This window comes from Callorhinus ursinus, unplaced genomic scaffold (assembly GCF_003265705.2).
Source record: "Callorhinus ursinus isolate GAN/ISIS: 27379988/994484 unplaced genomic scaffold, GSC_fseal_2.0 scaffold7, whole genome shotgun sequence".
Lineage (NCBI taxonomy): Eukaryota > Metazoa > Chordata > Mammalia > Carnivora > Otariidae > Callorhinus > Callorhinus ursinus.
In genome coordinates, this window is record NW_027397069.1 from 48,039,720 (window position 1) to 48,062,012 (window position 22,293).

Here is a 22,293-nt window from a genome sequence, read left to right on the forward strand (position 1 = left end):
TATAATGCCCTGTTGTTGTTTTTCATTATGCTGTAACCACATTCAATGGTTTACTGTTTTCAGCCCTGTTTTACCACCTATTAAACCCAGAAAGCCACCAAATTTTGATTGACGTGTGAAGTATAATTTTAGTACAATGCTGTGCACGTTCTCTGACAGAATGCCATGTTCAGTCAGCCACGCACTGGTATAATTGAAATTAGATACATTTATATTATATAGATAAGTATTTTAAAACTCTCTCGCACATGTAAGAAAGCAATGAGAAGTACGCACAGCATGACATAGAGCCGATGGCAAGGGATGGTCCTGTCCGTGCCAGACTGCGTGAGCACCGGGCCCGAGGCTTCATGAGGGCCGTCAGAGCAGGAACTCCAAGGGTGAACTCAGGCCGCTCAGAAGGTGGCACGGTGCTCCCCGTCCTGGAGGGGGGTAGGTAACAGCTGTGGTACTCACCTCAGCAGTGGGCGATGCCGTCCAACAGTGACAGTAATCGCGTTGCCTTGGGCTGATTTGTTTGGTCTTGTGTTGCATCTTGGAAGTCACTCCTCACCCCCCAAAAAAGGTGGAAAACTCATTTCTTTCAGTAAGTATGATGCAGATCATCAAATGGAAATGATGTGAGTATGCTGTTTTGATTTCATAATTGGTGAGATTAATTCCATTTTTTCCACTGGAAACAGTAAGGCCTGCAGTTTTTTAGTTGGGCCTGATAGGTAATCTGTTTCCTTTGTATTTTTCTTTAAAGATTTTATTTATTTATTTGGCAGGGAGAGACACAGTGAGAGAGGGAACACAGCAGGGGGAGTGGGAGAGGGAGAAGCAGGCCTCCCGTGGAGCCTCGATCCCAGGACCCCGGGATAAGCGTCATGGCAGACGCTTACCGGCTGGTTAAGGAGCCCTCCAGGCGCTCTCCTTCTTATTTTTAAATCAAATGTGATTCTCTTTAACCTCATGCTTTTGTTATTCTTCATCAGTTGCCCCTTTTATCAGCCATAGGCGTTACTTCTAATCTCTCTGATGCCCTGTAATATAATATATAGACTGTATTAGATATGTCTTTGGAGTTTTGGTGAAACTGTAACCCCTAAAGCCCTCTTAGGGCACAACCCCAAGATCAAGAGTCACACGCTTTCCCGACAGAGCCAGCCAGGTGTCCCAGCATTCTTTATTTTATTTTATTTATTTATTTTTAAAGATTTTATTTGTTTATTTATTTAGAGAAAGAGTTGTGTGCATGAGTTGGGGGAGGGGCAGAGGGAGAGGAAGAGAGAGAGGCTCAAGCAGACTCCCCGCTGAGCACGGATCCTGACATGGGGCTCGATTTCTGGACTCTCGAGATCATGACCTGAGCTGAAATTAAGAGTCAACCGACTGAGCCACCCAGGTGGCCTCCTGGCATTCCTTATTTTAAGAGTGCTCCCAAAAGGCCTATAAGATAAAAATGTTATAAATAAATAAGTAAGGAAAGTGCTCCCATAAACAACATTTTAAAACTTCATCCCACCTAAGATTTCTTTTCAGGGGGGGCATCCACTGATGTGTGCGTCTACTGCTAATTTCAGTAGTCTACATGTACATCGGTTTCTCTACCTCTAGAACTTCAGCTGTTCTCTTCTAACTTTTTAAAAAGAAAGCAGATTATGTGTGTGATCAGTTACTTTAGAAAGAAAGCAGATTATGTGTGTGATCAGTTACTTTAGAAAGAAAGAAAGAAAGAAAGCAGATTATGTGTGTGATCAGTTACTTTAGAAAGGTTTTATAGAAGTTGTCTCTACCTGCAGTATATAGGTCTCTACTTGTATTTGCTCAGTCGTTTTTCGCTTTGCTAACGTTCACAGTAGGAGTTCATTAGATATTTACTTGCTCACTCTACTCTCTCCCACCTTTTAAAAATTTCATGAACGGTATAGAAAGATGAATACAGGATGTGGAAGGGGGCATTCTGGAATGTCTTCTCCCTCTTTTTTCTGGCAAACTTAGATATCACCTTATCATGAAGTTGTTCCTGCCCTACACTATGTCCGTTGGACGTTCAGGTTTGCAGGCCACCAACACCTTGTCACCTCTCTCTTGTTCTTGCACTTCCGATACACTATCACTTACCTCTTTACATATTATTTTGTCTTTAAAATAATGAGTTTCTGACAGAATATCTAGTTTGTAAAACAGTCATGTAGTTGAAACAGAATAAAGTACGACCATAGTTCCACAACTCTAATGAGTCCATTTTTCCAGTTGTTGTCCAGTCTCTGGATACAGTTTTACCTTTTTTGTAAAAAATAGTGAAGATACAATTTATCTTCTGCTTTTTTTCATTCAACACTGATATAAATATTTTTCTGTTTTGCTCTGTAATTCTCATACCTTTCTAAAATTCCTTTTAAAACTATCTGGGCATGCTTGTGGGTTTTTGTTTTTTTCTTTGAAATCCATTGAGGATGTTAATTATTATAAATGACTATAGAGAACTATCCAAAATTAGGTCACCAGCAAACAAGAATCACTATTTAATTTCAGTTATTTTGTCAAAAGTTTTGATAAATAGGTGTTTAATTAATATGCCAGTTTTCTAAAAGGACTAGTGAAATAAAGCCGTATTAAATAAGTTCTTTATGAAATGTCTGCTTTTACTGCTTAAAACATTTCAAGGCTCTTTAGGTAAGTACCTAAAGTATTGTAAATTCCCTGGATTCTATGTAACAAGTTAGCCCTGCTCTTGTTCACAAGAGTATCTTGACTGACCTTGAGACTTTTTGTTTCTATGAAGTTCACACCTTTGCTGAGTGCCTATGATATATATCACTTAGGCAATAATAGGAGCTTTTCCTTTTCTTTACAGAGCCAGAAGTCTAGCTGAGAAAATAGGCACGCATGTATTTGTACCTATAGTAACATGAAAATGTTATATATTAAAAAAAGGTGTGAATGGAAAGTTATAGGACCACTGCAGAAAGAGCAGACACATTACAAATTTTATTTTCATTAAATTCTATGAGAATGTTATAAAGGAGAGGTCATCAGTTTTTTTTATGGGCGATGGTATTGGTAAGGACTAGTTAGCTTCCCTCCTTTCTCTTCCTCTCCCTCCCTCCTTCCATTCATTCCTGCCTTCCTCTTTCCCCTCTCTTCCTCTGCACTCTGGTCTCTTCCCTTCTTCCCTCCTTGTCTTCACTAGGCATTTCTTTTTTTTTTTTTTTTAAGTAATATCTACACCCAGTGTAGGGCTTGAACTTCCAACCCCAAGATGAAGAGTCTCATGTTCTACCGGCTGAGCCCGCCAGATTCCACTCAGAAGGCATTCCTTGATATACACTACTTGCCTGAGACAATCTTAAAAGTAGGCTGCACAGACCAACTCAAATTCCCATCTCTAAAATAATTAACCCATTCTTTAGCATTGTAAATATTGTGCCATGAAAGTAATTTATGAATTACTGAATATTTTGTGATATAGTTGATCCTCAATGATCAGTTCCTTAGATGTAATTTATGCCATAATAAAACATTGGTGTGTTTTTATGATTCTTGAAGGTTTATTTGTTTGTTATTAGGTACACACTGCCTGCAAAGATTTATACCATCCTGTGTGTCCCCTTGGCCAATGTAAAGTGTCCATCATACCTCCAATTGCACTGAATAGCACTGATTCTGATGGTATGTATCAGTAGTGTAAATATGTATATTCCTGGTATATTAAATGTTGATTTGTACATTTACTTTCCTAGAATAAATTGAACTGTAATCAGTTGTTCTGGTCAGCTTTTATTTAAGTCCATTCAAATTGCTGAACAGTACATTTAACTTTTAAAAGAACATTTTAGAATTAAAACTTACCATAGCTATTAATACACTGGTGAAATTACTACATATAAGACTTACAGATTTTACATTTCAGCAAACAAAATAAGATCATTATCCTATAACAAAACGCAATCCAAAAAGGTTAATTTTTTATGTGCTTTTTTTCCCCCTCTATAATTGAAATTGCCTATCAACATGGCTTTTATTGAAATGTTTTCCTATAATTTCCTTGGAGGAACTTACATTCCTATAAATTCCATCACTTTTTCGAGAATCTTACAACTTGGTTCTAAGTGCTAAAGAACTTGTCTTCCTTCTAAGAAAACCAAATTACAAAAGGCTTTCACCATATACTGTTATTAAAATTTTGCATAAAGTGCTTTATGATTTTCAAACTTTTTATGTAAATTATGCCAATACGTATTATAAATACAAGGATATAGGCTGCAAAAGATGTGATTTTTTAACCTGTGCTGTTAACAGCCCTGCCCCAATCCCCGATAAATCAAGGTTCTATTATTTATGATAAATTTTAAAGTATTTTCTAAAGCCTCATGAAGAAGAAGTTAAAACATTTTATAATACTGAATATGAACATGAGTTCTTTGACAAATGTGAATTTATGGACATCATTGGTGTTGTTAAGGTAGGTGGTGTATCTTCAATTATCTATGATTAATACTTTTACCATCTTTAGTAGGATTTTTCATTGTAGAGCATATTTTAAAAGATAAGTTCTATAGTCTTAGTATGTAAATAAAACCTATCTCCATTTGGGGGGCTAAATTATAATTTATTGTTCAAGTAATAAACAAGGTTCTTTGTGAATTTGTGTTCTTTTCTCTGAAGTTTTATCAATAGTTTAAAAGAGACAGCTGTTCATATTGACCCTGTACTGTGTTTTTTTACAGGTTTCTGTAGAGCGACCTTTTCATTCTGTGTTAGTCCTCTGTTGGTTTTTGTCAATTCTAAGAGTGGAGATAATCAGGGAGTAAAGTTCCTTCGTCGATTTAAACAGTTGCTAAATCCGGCTCAGGTGTTTGATTTAATGAACGGAGGTCCTCATTTAGGGTAATTAATTACTGATAAATCTCACTAGAATGAAAGAGTACTAAGCATGAAATGTGTTTGATTTTTCAGTTTGTGAAGACTGTCGATCCATCTAGACGTCTCTGTATCGATCGTCCCACCCTTTCTTTTTTTAAAGCTCTCATTCTAAATTTTAACGTCACCTTTTGATATTTCTGTAACTTCCTTATGTGCTGAAAATCCCAAAATTTGTTGAGAAAATGTTTTAGAATATATTCTGTATCAGACAATACTAACGGTTTGCTTAGCTCTAAGAAAAATCAACTTGGGTAAATACAGAAATACTCAGTAACTTTAGAAAGTGATCTGCATGGAAGGCTAGCATTGATTTTTATGTGATACAAATAATCAATTATTTAACCAAAGCATAGACACTACTGTGGGTTTCAAGGACAGCTCCTCAAGGATTTGAGACTCAATTCCCATATGAACGACAAAAAACACTGGTGTTGATTGTTCTTTTCAGCTTTCTGGAATGTCCTCTAACTTACAATCTGAAAAAAGTTAGACGATTTTCAGTGAGGGGAAGAATGCCTTGAGGTACTTTTAAGACATTTTTAGTGTGTATATATGACTTTGTTGAAGAGGTGATACTGGATTACCTGAACCCGGGTTCCTGCAACCTCTTCATGATCTACTTCTGCCAACTCCACTTCTCTCTTGGGTCCCATGGCCACCTTAAAGCATGAACACAGATGTAAAAATGGGGATTTTAGGTACCCCGAAGAGGCCCTGGGTTTTTAATTTAACGCTTTCCCGCCTTTTCTCTTGCTTGCCTCACTCTGTGCCTCTGTTCACTTTTGCTCTTTAGGTTTCTTTCTTCTTGTTTCTATTGCCTTCTTGCCAAGTCTCAGGCCCTCTGGTTCCATGGGTGTTGGTCTTCTTCATGCTTTCCCAACGCCCCCTATGGCTCCTCGTTCATGCCTTCCCCCTGTTTGGGTCCTGGCGTTTCCTCACCTGGCCTCTCCACTCACCTGTGTCTCTTGCACTGCTGGTCAGCTGTCTCTCCCTTTCTAGCACATCTGTTTCATAATCCTTCATAGTTCCTATATCTTGTATTCTTTACATTTACTTTTCCCACGCGTCCTTTATGATCCCAAGGCAGGCCCGTTGTGAAACTTCTTGAGATTGTCTCTATAACATATTTTATAGAGTTTCCACAGTACTCGAGGTGCACAAAGGTACATTCAGGAGGTGGTGGGATGTGTCCAAAGTTAAGACAAAGGAAGACAGAGGTAAAAAGACTAATCCAGACTAGGGGGTGAGGGGGAGAAAAAGCAAGGTGGGCGTCCGAAAAGTGGTATGTCGGCAAGGTTTGGTGGGTCCCTTCAGGAACTGGCTTGAATGTCAATAATATCAGTGCCCTAGATTCTCCACCCCTGGTTTGTAATATGCTGTTCTTAAGGAAATAACATATCCTTGTAATGGGAAGAAAAAAATCACTACTTTTACCGTGTTTTATCACTTACCTTTCATTCTCTTTCCTGGGTTCTGCTTCTTTGTTTTCTCATTTCTCACTCCCCTTCCCTCCTCATTTTATCTCCATTTCTACTTATAATCCCCTTTCCTCTTTATGATTAAGACATTTTCTTGAGTTAAAAATTGCACTTTAATTTTTATAGCATAATTAATATGTAAGTAAGGGTTCTTATATTTGATCTGAACATGCATACCAATTTATACAGAATAACAAAGAATTGGGGAAAGTGATTTTTATTTATTTATATTAAAATAAAATACTTTTTGCTTTCAGTTTAAGATTATTCCAAAAGTTCGACAACTTCCGAATTCTTGTTTGTGGAGGAGATGGAAGTGTGGGTTGGGTTTTGTCAGAAATTGATAAGCTCAACTTGAATAAACAGGCAAGTACTAAATCTTTTCATGACTCGTTGACATGAATGTGTACTAACCTGCTGACCAGCGGAGCACAGAAGTATCATAACTCCGGTTTCTCAGCTTCCTGAGGTCTCCCTGTTGTGCTCTCTTTCAGTGTCAGCTGGGCGTATTGCCTTTGGGTACAGGAAATGACCTTGCCCGGGTTCTAGGCTGGGGTGGTTCCTATGATGATGACACCCAACTTCCTCAGATACTAGAGAAGCTGGAACGAGCCAGTACCAAAATGCTAGACAGGTAAAAGTGAATTTTCTTTTAACACTAGACTGAAAATGGCGTACTGACATTTTTGGCAGTTGAAATTTTACCAACTGTAAGCCCAATGAGGACAGAGATTTCCTGGTCTTACTCACCCTTGTCACGCCTGAGGTCTAGACAGAGCCCAGCATAGGGGAGACACTCAGTAAATATATTTTTGGGGTGAATGAATGAATTGTAACAAAAACTGAGAAAAGTAGTCTGATGAACCCACTATTTTAAAAATAGAATGCTATGCTGGTAGAGCAATTACTTTTCATTGTTGTTCAGGTCAGAAAGCTTAAGCAGTTCATTTTGTGTGGGGGCTTTCGATGGCTATAATGGGTATGGCCCCATCGTCTTGTGGCTTCATTAAAGCTAAGGAAGGCATATAAACTTGAGATTTGTTAGAATATCTCTTCTTAATTATGCATATTAAGAATGAATTGAACCAACAAAGAACTAAATACTAAAAAAGATAATCCTTTCCCAGTGACTGGGAAATATTAAGAACGCCATCTCAAGGAATTATTACTGTGTTTATGGTATCCTTGATCACATCTCAACTTCTTTCTCTCTAAATGCCCCGTGTATAAAAAAAAAAAAAAAATCACAGTGTGTGTACCCTAAGTGTTACAGAGAAGGTGGGTAGGATTGGGGGTTATTTAGGAACAACAGGACTCAGTAAGTAGTAACCACCCCTCCCCACCATAAGTAGAAGACAAATGTCAAAATATCGTTATAAACTTAAGCTAGCATGAATCAAAACAACTTTGATAGGATTAGCCATCTGTGGAACTGTTCCCGAAAATAACAAAATCTCATCAGGGAGCTACCAATCTAAAATGTAATTACTCTAAAATGAACTATAACCTAATTAATTGTAACCTTGCCCGTCATAAGGTTATGCAATGGTTGGTTCTTTTGCTGACAGGATATTTAAAAAGAGCTGGGCTGTAGGGCATTTGTCTATGGTTATCCAAAACTATTCGTGAGAGGGATACCCCCATAGTTTGGGTACATAAAGTGGATTCGGTCTGCAGTCTTTAAAAGAACCTGGAGGTGATTTCCCAATTCTGTGCTTACCGAACCACACAAGGTGTTTTAAATGGCTTTTTCCTGCAAATTTAAACACCATTCTCGCTGCATCCCAGGAAATGCTGCTAGACATTTCCTCCACCCTGGGTGTGTGCTTTCCTTTGTATGTTAGAAAAATTAACTTCTCCAGGCGGCTGGCAGAGAAACAGTGACCCTGTGGTGAAAGTCTTTGATACACACCTGGACACAACAAAAGAAGAGAAACATCAAAAGAGGCTCAAGAACCTACGACCATTAGAAACATAAGAATATTTCGTTCCTGTGCTTTGTTTACTAATTTAAGAATACTGTTGGTAAAGAACAGGTGGAAAAAGTCACTGTTTAATATTATTCGAATTACAGAAGCTTTTTGCTTTTATCAATTGACTTGATCCTCAAAACAACACTGTCATGTGGCTAAGAACAACATTATTACGACTATTTTACAAAGATGAAAGTTGAGGAGTTTGTGGAAAGTTGTGGAGACAATGAGAAGAAGAATATTTTTTCATCTGCCTGGTACTTCTAGTTGCTTTACTTGATGAAGTATTATCTCCTTTAATCATCACTACACACCTAAGCTGACTAATATTGTAATCTCCATCTTACAGGTAAAACGGCTCAGGAGGTTTTCATATTATCAGTGTCACATAGCTAGTAAGTGGTAGAACTAACTGGCACCGTCAACTGGAATCCAGACTCTAGTTCTCAAGATCTTTCCTCAACATGGTGCGCCCTGTCCTCCTTAATGCACATATGCGCCAGAGAGGGCCCAACCTTCTGGCCTCTAACTCTGCTTAGCTGGTCCCAGTGTGCATCCTTTCTTGACTTGTTCCGCCACTTTCTCCTCTTTCTTCAGCTCCAGCCATTTTCTATCAAGGGAGGAGGTACAGCATGGAAGGTGCCGCAAACTTAAAATATCTGGGTGGATTTCTTTCCCATTTCTTTAACTGTCCTTTGACCAGAGGAGTCTTTCCAGCTAAGGAACTTGACTTTCAGGTTTCCCATTGTGGTTTTCCCTCTTTGGATATCTACAGAGTTTAATTATTTTATGTGTTTTCTGCACCAGGATATAAACTTCATTTGGAAAGTCTTAATCAGCCTTGTGTTTCCAGACCATGGAATGCTGTCTGTCATTTTGAGATGTTCAATAAATGTCTGTTGCATGGATGAATGGGTGAATGGCTTTTTGTGCCCAAATATATATTCCTTGATAGTATGTTCATGTCAAGAGTTGAAGAGTAGCTATAAGTATTCCGTTTATGCATCCTAACATACAACCTCTGTCTTTGGGGGAGATTTTCTGGGAATTTGGATTTTTATGCAAAGACTTATTAGTTTGAATGATACACTCGGCTCTTTTTAAATACTGATGGCAATCTTGGGATTTTCCCCTAGGTTCTATCACTGGCTTCAGCTGTGATATGCTTTTCTTAAAATTCATGTGTTACGGTACTGCTTTTATTATGCTTTGTGTCTTTGTAAAATCTTGATTTCACATCCTGTTACTGACAACAGTAATGTCCCTACCCAACTATTCTTCCCAAATTTTGAAATTATTTTGGATGAAGACTGGATTTATCTGGAATTGATTGCTTTTCTTTAACACTAAGTGATTCAGTGTTTGGTTTGAAATTAATATTTACAGCTAATTGAAATAAATTTGCTTCAAGTATTAAGAAATTAATTATTTCTGTTAATATTTTCTCCTCAACCCCATGCTTACTTTCTTAATTTAAGAAGGGATATTTAGTTAATCTTCATTTCATGTATGTATAAGCTGACTCGGCAAGACTGGTTGGTACACAGACAATGATTTATCTTTCAATGACACTATGCATTTGTTTAATCTGGGACATTGTTTTAGAACTTTGGGTTGTGATCCATTAGTAACCTGTGTAATCTAGTTAGTAAGTTGCAGTGAACATTATTTAAGAAGGGAAACAGAAAAGAATAGAAAAATCAGAATGCATTGCACTAGTAAAGAAGGAAAAGTTTTGTTATATATGTGCATTTCTTACTATGGGGCATGGCCTTTAAAAAGTTTGGAAGTCCCTAATCAGAGAATTGGTAAGATATGGACATCATAAAGTATGGCTGGCTTCAGCATTTTATGAGATTACCAAAATTCCATCTCTTTCCCAATATTTGGTTGTTTTAGATACAATAAACCATAGTTCATGCATATATGTGCACATGTATATACGTGAGGTGAGAACAAAGTCAGTTTATTAAATTTTAAAGGAATTTTAGACCAAAGATTTTTCTCCCTTCAGGTGGAGCATAATGACCTATGAACTCAAATTGCCACCAAAGGCTTCTCTACTTCCAGAACCTCCAGAAACATCGGAAGAATTTTATGTAAGCCTTTAACCTTTGCCTATTTATCATTTGGAAATAGGGGTGAATATCTTGAACAAATATGAACACTTTATAAGATATGGTAGCATGTTTACTTAATTTTATTTTTTATTATTTTGGGTATGGGCTCATTGACTACTTCTAGTCCTCTGCCCCAGAAGAAAGAATCCTTACGATCTAGGTTAGAGTCCTTCTACGACCACCATCCTGGAAGTGTGAACTTGGCCATATCACTCACTGTCACGGGCCTCCATTACTTTATCTGTAGAGCAAGGTCTCAATGTTGGGAGGAGTAAACAGTAATGAAAGTGTGTAAAGCACTAGGCATGCAAGTTCCCTTTCTGCACCCCTGATACTTCTCCCTGACTCTTCCATCTGCCTGCTTCCTTTTACCCACAGGGCTCCAGGGGAGGCCAGCTGCTGAAAGGTGCCTGTTAGCTTTTACTCATCTTCTGCTTGGGCCATCGGCACCTGTCTGACTAGTAGGTGTTAGCTCAGCAATTTCCAAACACACCAGTACTTGTGGGCAGAGTATTATATAATTTCTCTCTTCCTACTTTGCCTCTTCGTTGAGGGTTCACCATTACAAGTTTCCAGGTGAAGTCTATTGATCAAGATAAAACAGAGGAAGAAAGCTCACTTCATTCCATCCCTGCTACAGACCAGTGATAACTATAGTTTTTAGATGTTTTTAAAGATTGAGTGTTCTGATTAAACCTCCAAGCACTGGAGAATTGAAACAGATCCTAATTTTCAAAGGATTATTCTCTGACTGACAAACCGTTTGATCTGTAATAACTTATTTTTCCCTGTAGGAAAATTCATCTGTTTATTTGACAGTTGAAATCTTTGTTTTTAATTAAGAAAATTATGAACTTGTCAAAACTAAGGAAAGGAATGATAACTAGAAACAGGGCTATTCCTTAAAGAAGCTAGTCGTAATTTGACACATTTTTTTTGCTCTAAAAGTAGCAAAAACTGCTTCTAAAAAATATGGAAAATACAAATATATGTGAAAAAATGATCTTACTATAGCCCTGACACCCAAAGATAATTACTGTTAAAGATTGATATGTTTACTATTTTATTTTCAGCAGCACTTTTTTATAGTATTATTTTATCCAACTATAAATATAGTACTTGTTCTTATAGAAACCAGTCTTTTCTCTTAATAGTATTTTTGTAAATGTTATTAATTTTCTCCCCAAAAAGACAAAAGGGGGAATTCTCTTGTTCTATTTACTTTAGAGATGTCTATTTCCTAGCATGTAGTAATAAAGGTAAACAACTTACCTTTATTATGTACATATAGTTGCTAAATATTAGAAATAGTTGTAACTACATGGAAAAAAAATCTTTTAGTATAAAAAGGTTTTGAATGAAACCTAATTTAATTTGTTTTTTTTATTAAAATATTTCATAACAAAGGAATGGCATGCCTTAAGATTACGAGTTAAATGAGTGTTCTACATCATTCCGACTGGTTGCCATGTGACTTTTTTGCCTTTAAAACTGTAATAAAAGTAAGCTGAACCTTCCTTCTTAGGCTCAACCTAGTTTCCCAGCTTGTATTTTTTTAAGTATTTATTTTAAATTCCTTTATGCATGATTGTGAAATTATTATTTTTCCAGTTTTCCTTAAAAGGGCACAAATGTGGTCACACTTCCTAATTATCTTATTAACTTGCCATTCCACTGGCATCGTAGAGTTGCAGAGCTTAAAGAATTGTGACAGTTTTATTGATGAAATCCTTGTGGCCATAATTAAGTAATTCTATTTGCTGTTGTACTTTTTAAACATAGCAAAAACAAGGATTTCATGATTTCCTTCAGTAACAATGGTTCTGTTAATACTCAATATTAGAAAACATATTGCTTACATTTAACCTGAAATCCCCTTGCCATCATGTTCTTTTCGCCTCTACCCCTTTGCAAATGAATATGTGTACCCCCAGTGACATCATGCTCAGTTCACACCTGTCCTCACCTCAGATATCACTTGCTCCAAGAAGCCATCCCTCATCCCCCAAGCCCTAGTACCATCTCCTTCCTCACGAGTTCCATGGCCCCCTTCCATTATCACCTTCCGTTATCTTGGCGCTATTGTACTGTCAAGACCAGGCAATGTGTTATTCATTCACCATTGTGTTGTCATCTGGTGTTGGGACTGGCACAAAGTGGACAGTTAATAAAAAATTCTTATTGTTAATTTTTGTTCTAAATACCAAACGCTTTTGGAACTATGGGCATCTTGGCATCGAAGCCCTCTGGCCTTGTGTATTTCTGGGAAGCCAGATTCCCATTGCTTTCAGACTGGATTAAAAGCTTTTTTGATGCAAGAGTCATAGTTTTAGTCTCTTTTGTATGATACCCCAATCACACCAGCCTAGTGAGTCAATAGCTGCTTATTTATTAATGGTAAGGTCATCAAAAAGAAGGTGCGAGCTGCTGTATCTCCACCAACTCCCCGAAAATGGGAGAGAATGGCCTCAAATCTCTGGAAATGAAATTCTTCCTATTAATTTGTTGTTAAATTTACTCTTATCAAAGCTTCTCTCACCCCAGTTCTTTCTGTTTCCTAGCTGCTTGGTTACAGCATGCTAAGATGTTATAACTTTATTTGTTCATAAATTTAAGAATATTAAATGCCTGTTGGTATCTGGGAGTGGACATAAAGGCCTTGCCCTCCCACTTCAGTCATCTTAGAGTAGTGGTTCCTAAGCTGTGTGCAGGGGTCTCAGGACATCATGGTGAGCCCCAAGGGCTACCATGAGATATTTTTAAATTTCAAAGAAAATTTAATTGTAATACTCAGCTTGTATTGTACACCATACAGACTACTAGCTTGTCCGAATGTATTGGACACCATACAGACTACTAGCTTAAAGGACAGCTTAAACGTTAGGTTGCACTACATTCCTTTTGATGACATCATATTTTTGTGAAGCTTGGGTTTTCAGTAGTCACTGTGATAAAAAGCAAACACCACACAAAAATTAGTGTTGAATAAGAATTCAGGTTGTTATCATCCAATCCGATTTCAAGGCTTAAGATGTATACAGTGCTCACAGGCTCACAGCTAGTTATTTAAGAATGAAATAAGATACTGTTTTTTCTTTTAAATTATATTTATTATTTTTTCAAAGGGCTCTTAAGTTGTTAGGACATAAATATTTATTAAGTTGTTTGTACTTGACTACTGTTAGGTATTCCTTTTGGCCTAGGGGTATTGTGACAAAATCATTCAGACATTAAGGATGCGATGAGGCCAGAAAGTTGGAGAATCTCTGTTCTATTGGGAGGGACAGACAATAAATGATCAGTTATGTTTAAGTTCTCTCCAGGGTATAATGGTTGCACAGAAGAGAGGATTCTTTGTCTGGCAAGTTCAGTGACGTCTTTACAGAAGAGGTTGTACCTAAGCTGGGTTTTCAGCACAAAAAAAGAGAAGTCAGAATTAGCCAGTTGAGAAAGAGCATAGCGTAGAACCTGATAGTAAGGACCTTGGTACATTCGGGTCACTGCAGGTAATACTGTCATGTTAGAGCAGGTCGTGCAAGGGAAAAGCATCAAAAGACGTGATGGGAGAGAAGAAGGGTTTGGATCATGGAGAATCCTGGGAATTATGGAAGGTCTTGCTTGCTAGCTGAGGAGTTTTGACTTTATCTGAAATGTAAGGGGGGGGCGGAAATCCCCTCAGACATGTTAAGCAGAGATGTGTCATGATCTGATTTCTGTTTTAGAAAAAAAATCACTGTGTCATGAAGTGGAGAATGGTTTGAAAGGAGGAGGAGAGAGATAGGGATCCCAGCTACCAGGCTTTTATAATGATACACTTGAGAAATGACAAAATTTATATTTGACAAATACTTTAACCAAAGACCGAGACTTTCTGTGGGCGGGGTGGTGGAGGCAGTATGGTGGGATAAGCCACAGACCCGGCCCCCTAGTTTGTCTTTTCTTCATTAGCTGTGGGTCTTGGGCAAATCGCTCAACTCTCCTGAGCCTAACGCTCCTTGGCTGTAAAATAGGACAATTAATGGGATAAATACATGCAGAATGCTTAATCACAGTGCCTGATACACAATAAAAATAATTATTATTATTACCTTAACTTCCTGACTCTACGTGACTACATAATAGGTTAATAAATGACATCAATAATTTTATCTTTGGACAGAGAGGTTATTTCTTTTACCTCTGGAAGAGGTTGTATTCTTTGCCTTTGGTTATTTTTAAAGGAAAAAAACTTGAATTTTTACATGTACCTTCACATGGAATTAATGAGAGTTTAAAATATTTTTCCCTGGGGCGCCTGGGTGGCTCAGTCGTTAAGCGTCTGCCTTCGGCTCAGAGGTCGTGATCCCAGGGTCCTGGGAGCCAGCCCCGCATCGGGCTCCCTGCTCCGCGGGAAGCCTACTTCTCCCTCTCCCACTCCCCCTGCTTGTGTTCCCTCTCTCTCTGGGTCTCTCTCTGTCAAATAAATAAATAAAATCTTTAAAAAAAAAAAAGGTAAGATATTTTTCCCTACCTTCTTAGGCTTTATGACAATCTGTCCTGTAGGGAAAAGAAATAAAACTATCTTTTTGAAAAATATTTCCCTTCATTGCTTTTTAAAAAGGCATATTTTCATTTTTCTGATCTTGACTATAAAGATGTAGCTTTTAATGTTTAGACTAGAAAATGAGTGAAATGGATTTGCAAGTGAACACAATATTGTGTGAGGCTTTGAGGATCCTCCCCTCTTGTCTTTCTGCCTATGAAGAAAGTAAGATTGAAATTCAAAAGACTAACATACTGATTAGCCACTGGTGGAACTGGATGGAAATCGGGAATGAGATCTCTTTGGGAAGACGCTTGTCAGGAAGGCTTTTAAAGGAGGGGGGTTGGTCATTTGATCTTCACTTAAGTGTGAATAAACTGATGCTAATGGGTAAGAAGCAATGAAAGAACATCTGAGTAGGATAGAAGAGCACAGGAGGCAGCTTGAATAGAGCAGATGGTTTACACTGGAAATTTTTGAGCTGTAGGACATGGTATATATTTGAGGCAGACATTTGATGGAAGGCTCCGAATTGAGGCTGTTTAGATATTGTGCACATTTTTACTTATTAGGAAGATATATTCTTTCAACAGAATGTTAAATTTTGAGTCACACAGAAAAGGGGCATAGGACTCCCTGAGCATTTTGATTCCTTCCTTCTCTGAGAGAGATATTTATTTACATGGTTGTAGAACAGTGCATTCAGCATTCTAAAAAAACTTTTTATTGAATTATACATACAAAAAAGTGCACAGATCACAAATGTACAGTTGGTAAGTTTCCACAAGCAAAATGAACCCATGTCATCAATACCCAAATCACAAGGCAACATTACCAGCACCCCACGAGCCCCCTGATTACCCCTTCCATTCACCACCCCACCTCCCACCCCAAGAACCACTCTCTTGGCTTCTAAAAGCATAGATTATTTTTGTCTGTTTCTGTATTTATGAAATGAATCATTTTGTAAGCAACCCTTCTCTGAATCCTTTCATTCAACATGACGTCTGTGAGATTCATCCATCCTGTGGCACAGCTGTAAATCACAGCATTCTCATTGCCCCATAGTACCCCCTTGCACAGATAGGCTACAATCTGTTATCCATGCTGCTATTTTCTTTTAGAGATTTTATTTATTTATTTGACACAGAGAGAGAGAGAGAGAGCACAAGCAAGGGGAGCGGCAGGCAGAGGGAGAGGGAGAAGAAGGCTCCCTTGCTGAGCGGGGAGCCCAAGGCGGGGATCGATCCCAGAACCCCAGGATCATGACCTGAGCTGATGGCAGACGCTTAACCAACTGAGCCACTCAGGCACCTCTATCCATGCTACTATTGAATGAAAGCTGCTGTGGACGTTTTCTAGCACGTGTCTTTTGGTGAACGCACATCGCATTTCTTTGGGGGTATATACATATGTAGGAATGGGATCGCTGGGTCCTATGGTATATGCATATGCTCAGCTTTGATAGACACCCAGCAGTTTTCTGGAGTATGTGTATCAACTCCTGCTCTCCTACCGGTAGTGGCAGCGAATGAGAGTTCTGTTGCTCCACAACCTCACCAATGTTTGGCACTTCCCAGGCGTAGTTGCTGCTTCTGTTTTCATTGTAGCTCTTCTGACAGATACGGTGGAACCACATTGTGGTTTTAGTTTGTGTTTGCCTGATGGCTGATAAGTTGATCACCTGTCATTGGTGGTAGTCCATTGGTATATCTTCCTCTTTAAATTTCTAGTCTTCTGCTCATTTTTCATTAGGTCGTCTGGTGCTTTTTTGTGCCGACTTGCAGGGGTTCTTTATCTATTCAGCTATTCAACATTTTTTTAATTTAATGAATTTTATGGATTTTTTTAAAGACTGTAGATTAAGGAATTTCAGAAGCGAAAAGCTTTTTACAGAAAGGAAGTTTTATTTATTTCATATGATGACTTTTGTATATGTCATTATATTCATTGCCCTGTGTCACATGTGTCCTCAGCGGTCCCATTTTAGAAGGAGTAATAACTGAGCGGTATAAATGCCAGCAACAATAATACAGTATAGGGTTTTTTGTTGTTGTTGTTTTCAGATGACAATTTATGAGGACTCCGTCGCAGCTCATCTTACAAAAATCCTCAATTCTGATGAACATGCAGTGGTCATATCATCTGCCAAGTGAGTGATGGAGTTGAAGCCATGAAATAGTTATATGGTGAAAATGCTCGTTCCTACCACTTATGTCACTTTTTTGTGATTTTTTTCCTCCCCAAAAATCTGTGAAGTAGCTTACAGAATTAGATATACTAAACTTGCATTTTTTTTTAATCACTTTAGCATCTTATTTGCAGTGGAGTATATATTTAGAGGGGTTTTTTTTGGATGCTTAATCTGAAACATTTTTATCAGAATGGTTTGGTAAGTGTTTAGAATTTAATTAATCTAAGCTCCTATTTAAAGAAGCATTCATATGTTAACTAAATTGAATTTAAATAAAAAATTAAAAAAATAAAAAATAAAATAAAGAAGCATTTATGATTATTATAATATGAAAACACATTTCACTATAATTTATTATTTCCATAAACACTACTCTTTAGGAACTGTTGACATCAGGAAAGGGAAAATATTGAAGAGATTTTTCCAAATGACATTTATCAGCATGTTTAAATTACATAATTATATTTTAATTCAAAGTTATCAGATTTTAGTTAAATTGATTCTGTACACAGAGCCTGAGCTACTTGATTTTATTATCCCAAATGTTGCCTGCCTGGAATTTAGAATTTAGTTTTGAAGCATCCCATACTGATGTCCTGAGACCTAGAAAGGCAACTAGAGGAAAGGGTGAAACCCACTGACATTGTCAACTGATAAGCAAGGGTAAAAGTATGCTTTGGGATTCTGGCTTAGCAAGGAAATATTACTCTTATACAGAAAGAGGAGAAAAAGAAAAAGTAAAGAAAGGGAGTGAGGGATTAGGGAAGTGGTGGGGGCAAAATACACCAACTTTAGTATATTATATACTTACTTTGCAAAGAATCAAGGGAAGACAAGATAAATCATAAACAGATTTGCTTGTGACAAGAGTATAAATGTAGTGACAATTGCTTTTGATGCCATAAGCCCCAGGAATAGGAAACAGGGCTGAGCAATAGGAGGAGTTGAGCTTAAATCAGGGGCACACCCTGGTTCCCCAGAGAGGTAGGCTGCAGACACGGTGTTTGATGCGTAGTGCTGCTGCTGGTTTTCTGTTGCTGTTGTTCGGTTGGGCGTTTTCTGACGAATTGTATTGCCTTATGGTGAAATATGGAAATCTCCAGTTTGTCCCAGGCCTCAGCACTCCCTATTGTCTTCCTCATCTTGGGCCAAATTTATATACCAAAGTCATTCCTTAGATACTTCCCAAGTTACTTCTACAAGGAAAACATTTGCATTTGCCACCCTTGCCCTATGAATCAAATGCTTTTTTTATAGGACATTTAGAAGATCTTGCTAGAAAAGATGGAAAGCTGAATTGGAAACTTTTTTAAAGTATAACAAGTTATAAAAGAATTATTCTTTGATGCAGTTAAGTAAATATTTTATCTGGCCCCTTTCATAGTTTGGATGTTAGTGAATCCTTAATATTGGCCTTCATGTGTTTGATTACTGCCTTCTACACATTTTTACATATTTTTAATTGAGATATAATTGACTTTTAACATTGTCTTTTGTTAAATCTTATGTAGAATTCCAATATTTAAAAGATTAAAAATCTATTTTGTTGTCATTAATAAGTGGGACAGGATTAAATTATTAGTCATTTATGAGAAAAATTAAGCTATAATTATAGATGACAGTTATAATTTTATATTTGATGTTTCTAGTTTCTAGTTATTTCTGTATCTTATAATTTCCTTACTGCCATGTAACTGAAATAAAATACAGAAATAACTGGAAAGTGCATCAGATATGGTCTAAGATTTGCACAAAAAATGTGAATTCTAAAGTAGAAGCTAGTATATTATTTGTCTCTAATATCTCTAATGATTATTTGAGCATGTAAAAAATTGTATCCTATATTTCTAAATGAAATTTGAATCAAGTATTTGCAGAATCTTTGAAGTGTTTCTGGAAAACAGCTTGAAAACCACTGGAGTAAATCACAATGTTGCACCAAGTAGGAGTAAATCTGAGGTCCTAGCTGAGATTCAACCATTTGGTAGCTTTGTGGCCTGTGTCTGTTTTATCAAGTGTAAGGATGGAAAGCATGCCCGTCCTTTCTCCCTCATGGAACTGTTGAGAGAATTAAGTTGATTTTTGAAATAAACATAGAGCTTATAAACAAAGTGCTATATTAAATTATGGTATCATCATCTCATGTTTTAATCAATTACATTCAAATTTTTTGTTTGACCTTGGCCTGGCTCTTTTTTTTTTTAAAGATTTTATTTATTTATTTGACAGAGAGAGACAGTGAAAGAGGGAACACAAGCAGGGGGAGTGGGAGAGAGAGAAGCAGGCTTCCTGCTGAGCAGGGAGCCCAACGCGGGGCTCGATCCCAGGACCCTGGGATCATGACCTGAGCTGAAGGCAGACGCCTAACGGCTGAGCCACCCAGGTGCCCCAACCTTTGCCTGGCTCTTTGTCTAGGTTCTACTATTAGCTTTAGCTTTGGATTTCTCTCTGACGAGCTCATTTGCCTCGAAACAGATTCTATTCCACCCCTGGTCCCCTCTTGTCACTCATCTGTGCTCCCAGTCTGCCCAGCTGTCCTGTCTTTATAACCCCAGATTAAAATTTTAGGGGATTTGCCATAAAGAGGTTCAAGAGAAAAGAAAGGACAAAATGTAGTAAATTTGTACCAGTAATATGGTATTATTTTAAATTTAATTTTTGTTACTAACATTTTCAAACATACATAAAAGTAGAGAGACTGGTATAATGGTTTCCCACCATACCCATCACACGGTTTCATTATTTATCAAAATTTTGTCATCCACTCCCACTTTCTTTTGCTGTAGTATCTCTAAGCAAATTTTGTTCTTTCAGTGTATATACCTAGTAATCTTATTAAAAAGTTTAATAAAATTAGTAGCAATTCTCTAAGACTATCTATATTCCTCAATCCATGTTCCATTTTCCCTAATTATCTCAAAGTTTTTGTTAACAGTTGAGTTGTTCAAATCAAAATCCAAACAAGGTGCAGATACTGCATTTGGGTTATATATATTTTAAAGACTTGTAAAGTCTATAATAGCTCTCCCTGCTTAAAAAAAATTTTTTTTGTTATCGAGGCATGATATATACACAATAAAGTGCCCAAATCATAAGGGTACAACTTAGTGATGAGAAAGAAGAATACACATATACGTGTTCACATACATATTCTTGTAACCACCACCTAGATAACAAAGAATTCCCTTCCTTTGATAATGCCATTTACTTGTTAAATGATACACTATTAGGGCAGAATGTTTTAACCCTCTTGGTGCATGTTTATATTTGTTTTATAAATAGTAATTCCAAGTAGCTTAAGCTGTTTTAACTATTTTTAAAATGCTGAAAATACTGATGGAAAAGCTATATTCCATTAGCATAGCTAATATGTAGGTTAACTAATGTAGTTACTATGGGTTAAACCAACATAATGTCAGCATTTCTTTGATTTTGAAATTTTGTCAGTTTGGTATGGTAACATGAGTTACCTTCTGAGAATCAGAAGCATTAGTCAGCAATTACAGGTGTCACTTATTAATAAAAATACAAAGCAAAGTTATTAAATAAATGCAATTTGTTCGGTAGACAGAACTTAGAAAATGAGATCATCCGCCAGGAAAAATAAGATTGGAACTATTGTCATAGAACCGCAGAATTTCAGATTTGGTATCTATCTTAGAGATAATTTAGGCAACCCCCACCCCCATTGAATAGGTGAGGTAAGATACGTAGTTGTTAGAATGTTTCCTCAGAGCACAGAGATAACTAAGGATTTTTATAGATTATGCACTGATACTTGTAAATCATCTTTAATTTCTGATTGGAACATTATTATATCAGATGGAAAATGAATTTTTCAGATTCTTATAGGATGACCCCTGCCTGCCAATATGTGCATCCATTTGGGCACCATCGCCATATTTTTCTTAGTGTAGTGTTTGCCGCTTTTAAAAAATACATGGAAAATGAAGATAAATGAATGACAAATGAAGATACTGCTACTAGTGATAAAAAGTATAGATCTCATGAATACAATATAATTGCAGTGATAGTGGAAATCATCAAGCTTGCTAAATATGGACTTTTGTTAGCTTCAACTGAATATTTGGTGCAATATCAACTGCATATTTGTGCTCAACTTGGAAGGAAGAGAACAAAATTAAAGAAATAAAATGCTTGGAAATATCTTGTCAAAATTGTGAGTAACATGGATTTAAGATATAATTAGGGATTAAAATTTTTTATAGCCCTGTGGGAAAATCCACATTCCACTTTCATTTATTTGATTTTTGCACGTCTTTTCCAGATGTCTTTATGCATTAAAATAGAAAACTGTATCAGTAGAAGAATGTTTTCCATGTTATCATAGCAAATACGTCTTAAAATTGTTTTTCTCCAATTTGCAAGTTCCCAGGTGGTATGACTTTGAAATCATGCTATTTTTAGGTGTACATTTTATTTCAATTTTAAGAATTCTACATTCACTATTTTGGTATAATAAAAAGTTAGTTCATTTCTCCAGAGTGTAATATTTTATGTCTTCTGGAATATGAAACTTATTGGATCCTAAGGTAGACCATTTCTTCTGATCCTTCCCACAATTTACATGGCAAGTAATCTCTAACACAGAATCATACTCTATTCCTTCAGCCTCCATCTGCCTGAGCATCATGGCACCTTTGTTGCCCCTTTCATTCCTAGGCTGATGGACAAACAGGCTCTGTTCCTAGGACTTAGTAAAATACCAGCAAAAGTAGCTATGGTAATTTTATGGCATTTGCAGTTTCATGAATTTCACAGGAGAAAATTTTATCAACAAAATGTTGTAATAATAGCAAGGAAAACCTCTATTTTAGAGTTATATAAAGTGGGAGGACGGTCAGTGTCTCCTCTCCTCAGAGGTGGGACATCTTAGAGAAACTTTCAGTAAAGTTCATAGAAAAAATTTCATGAAGCTTGACTTAATATTTCAAGAAGGTCCATAAAAGTAGTATACATGAACAAAGAAGACAAAACTTGGAGTAAAGCACATGAATGCATCTCTAATAGTAAGCTAGAGCCTCTGGAGAAATGTGAATTTAAAAAGCCAACAAAGAGTTTGAAGGTTAGGAAA

The 22,293-nt window shown here is 37.0% G+C and overlaps 1 protein-coding gene across 10 annotated transcripts in view; it reads left to right on the plus strand.

The window, feature by feature from the left end:
* DGKH (diacylglycerol kinase eta) overlaps positions 1–22,293 on the plus strand; it is a 176,820-nt gene that overhangs the window by 109,785 nt on the left and 44,742 nt on the right. For all 10 annotated transcript variants that reach the window (XR_012378791.1, XM_073894495.1, XM_025874825.2 and 7 more), the window contains 6 exons: positions 3,555–3,657; positions 4,716–4,875; positions 6,647–6,755; positions 6,884–7,023; positions 10,377–10,461; positions 17,071–17,156. Coding sequence is in view for 9 of the 10 variants with exons in the window: in XM_073894495.1 (XP_073750596.1) it covers positions 3,555–3,657; positions 4,716–4,875; positions 6,647–6,755; positions 6,884–7,023; positions 10,377–10,461; positions 17,071–17,156 (683 nt within the window). In the remaining variant the exon portion in view is untranslated. The remainder of the gene's footprint in view (positions 1–3,554; positions 3,658–4,715; positions 4,876–6,646; positions 6,756–6,883; positions 7,024–10,376; positions 10,462–17,070; positions 17,157–22,293) is intronic.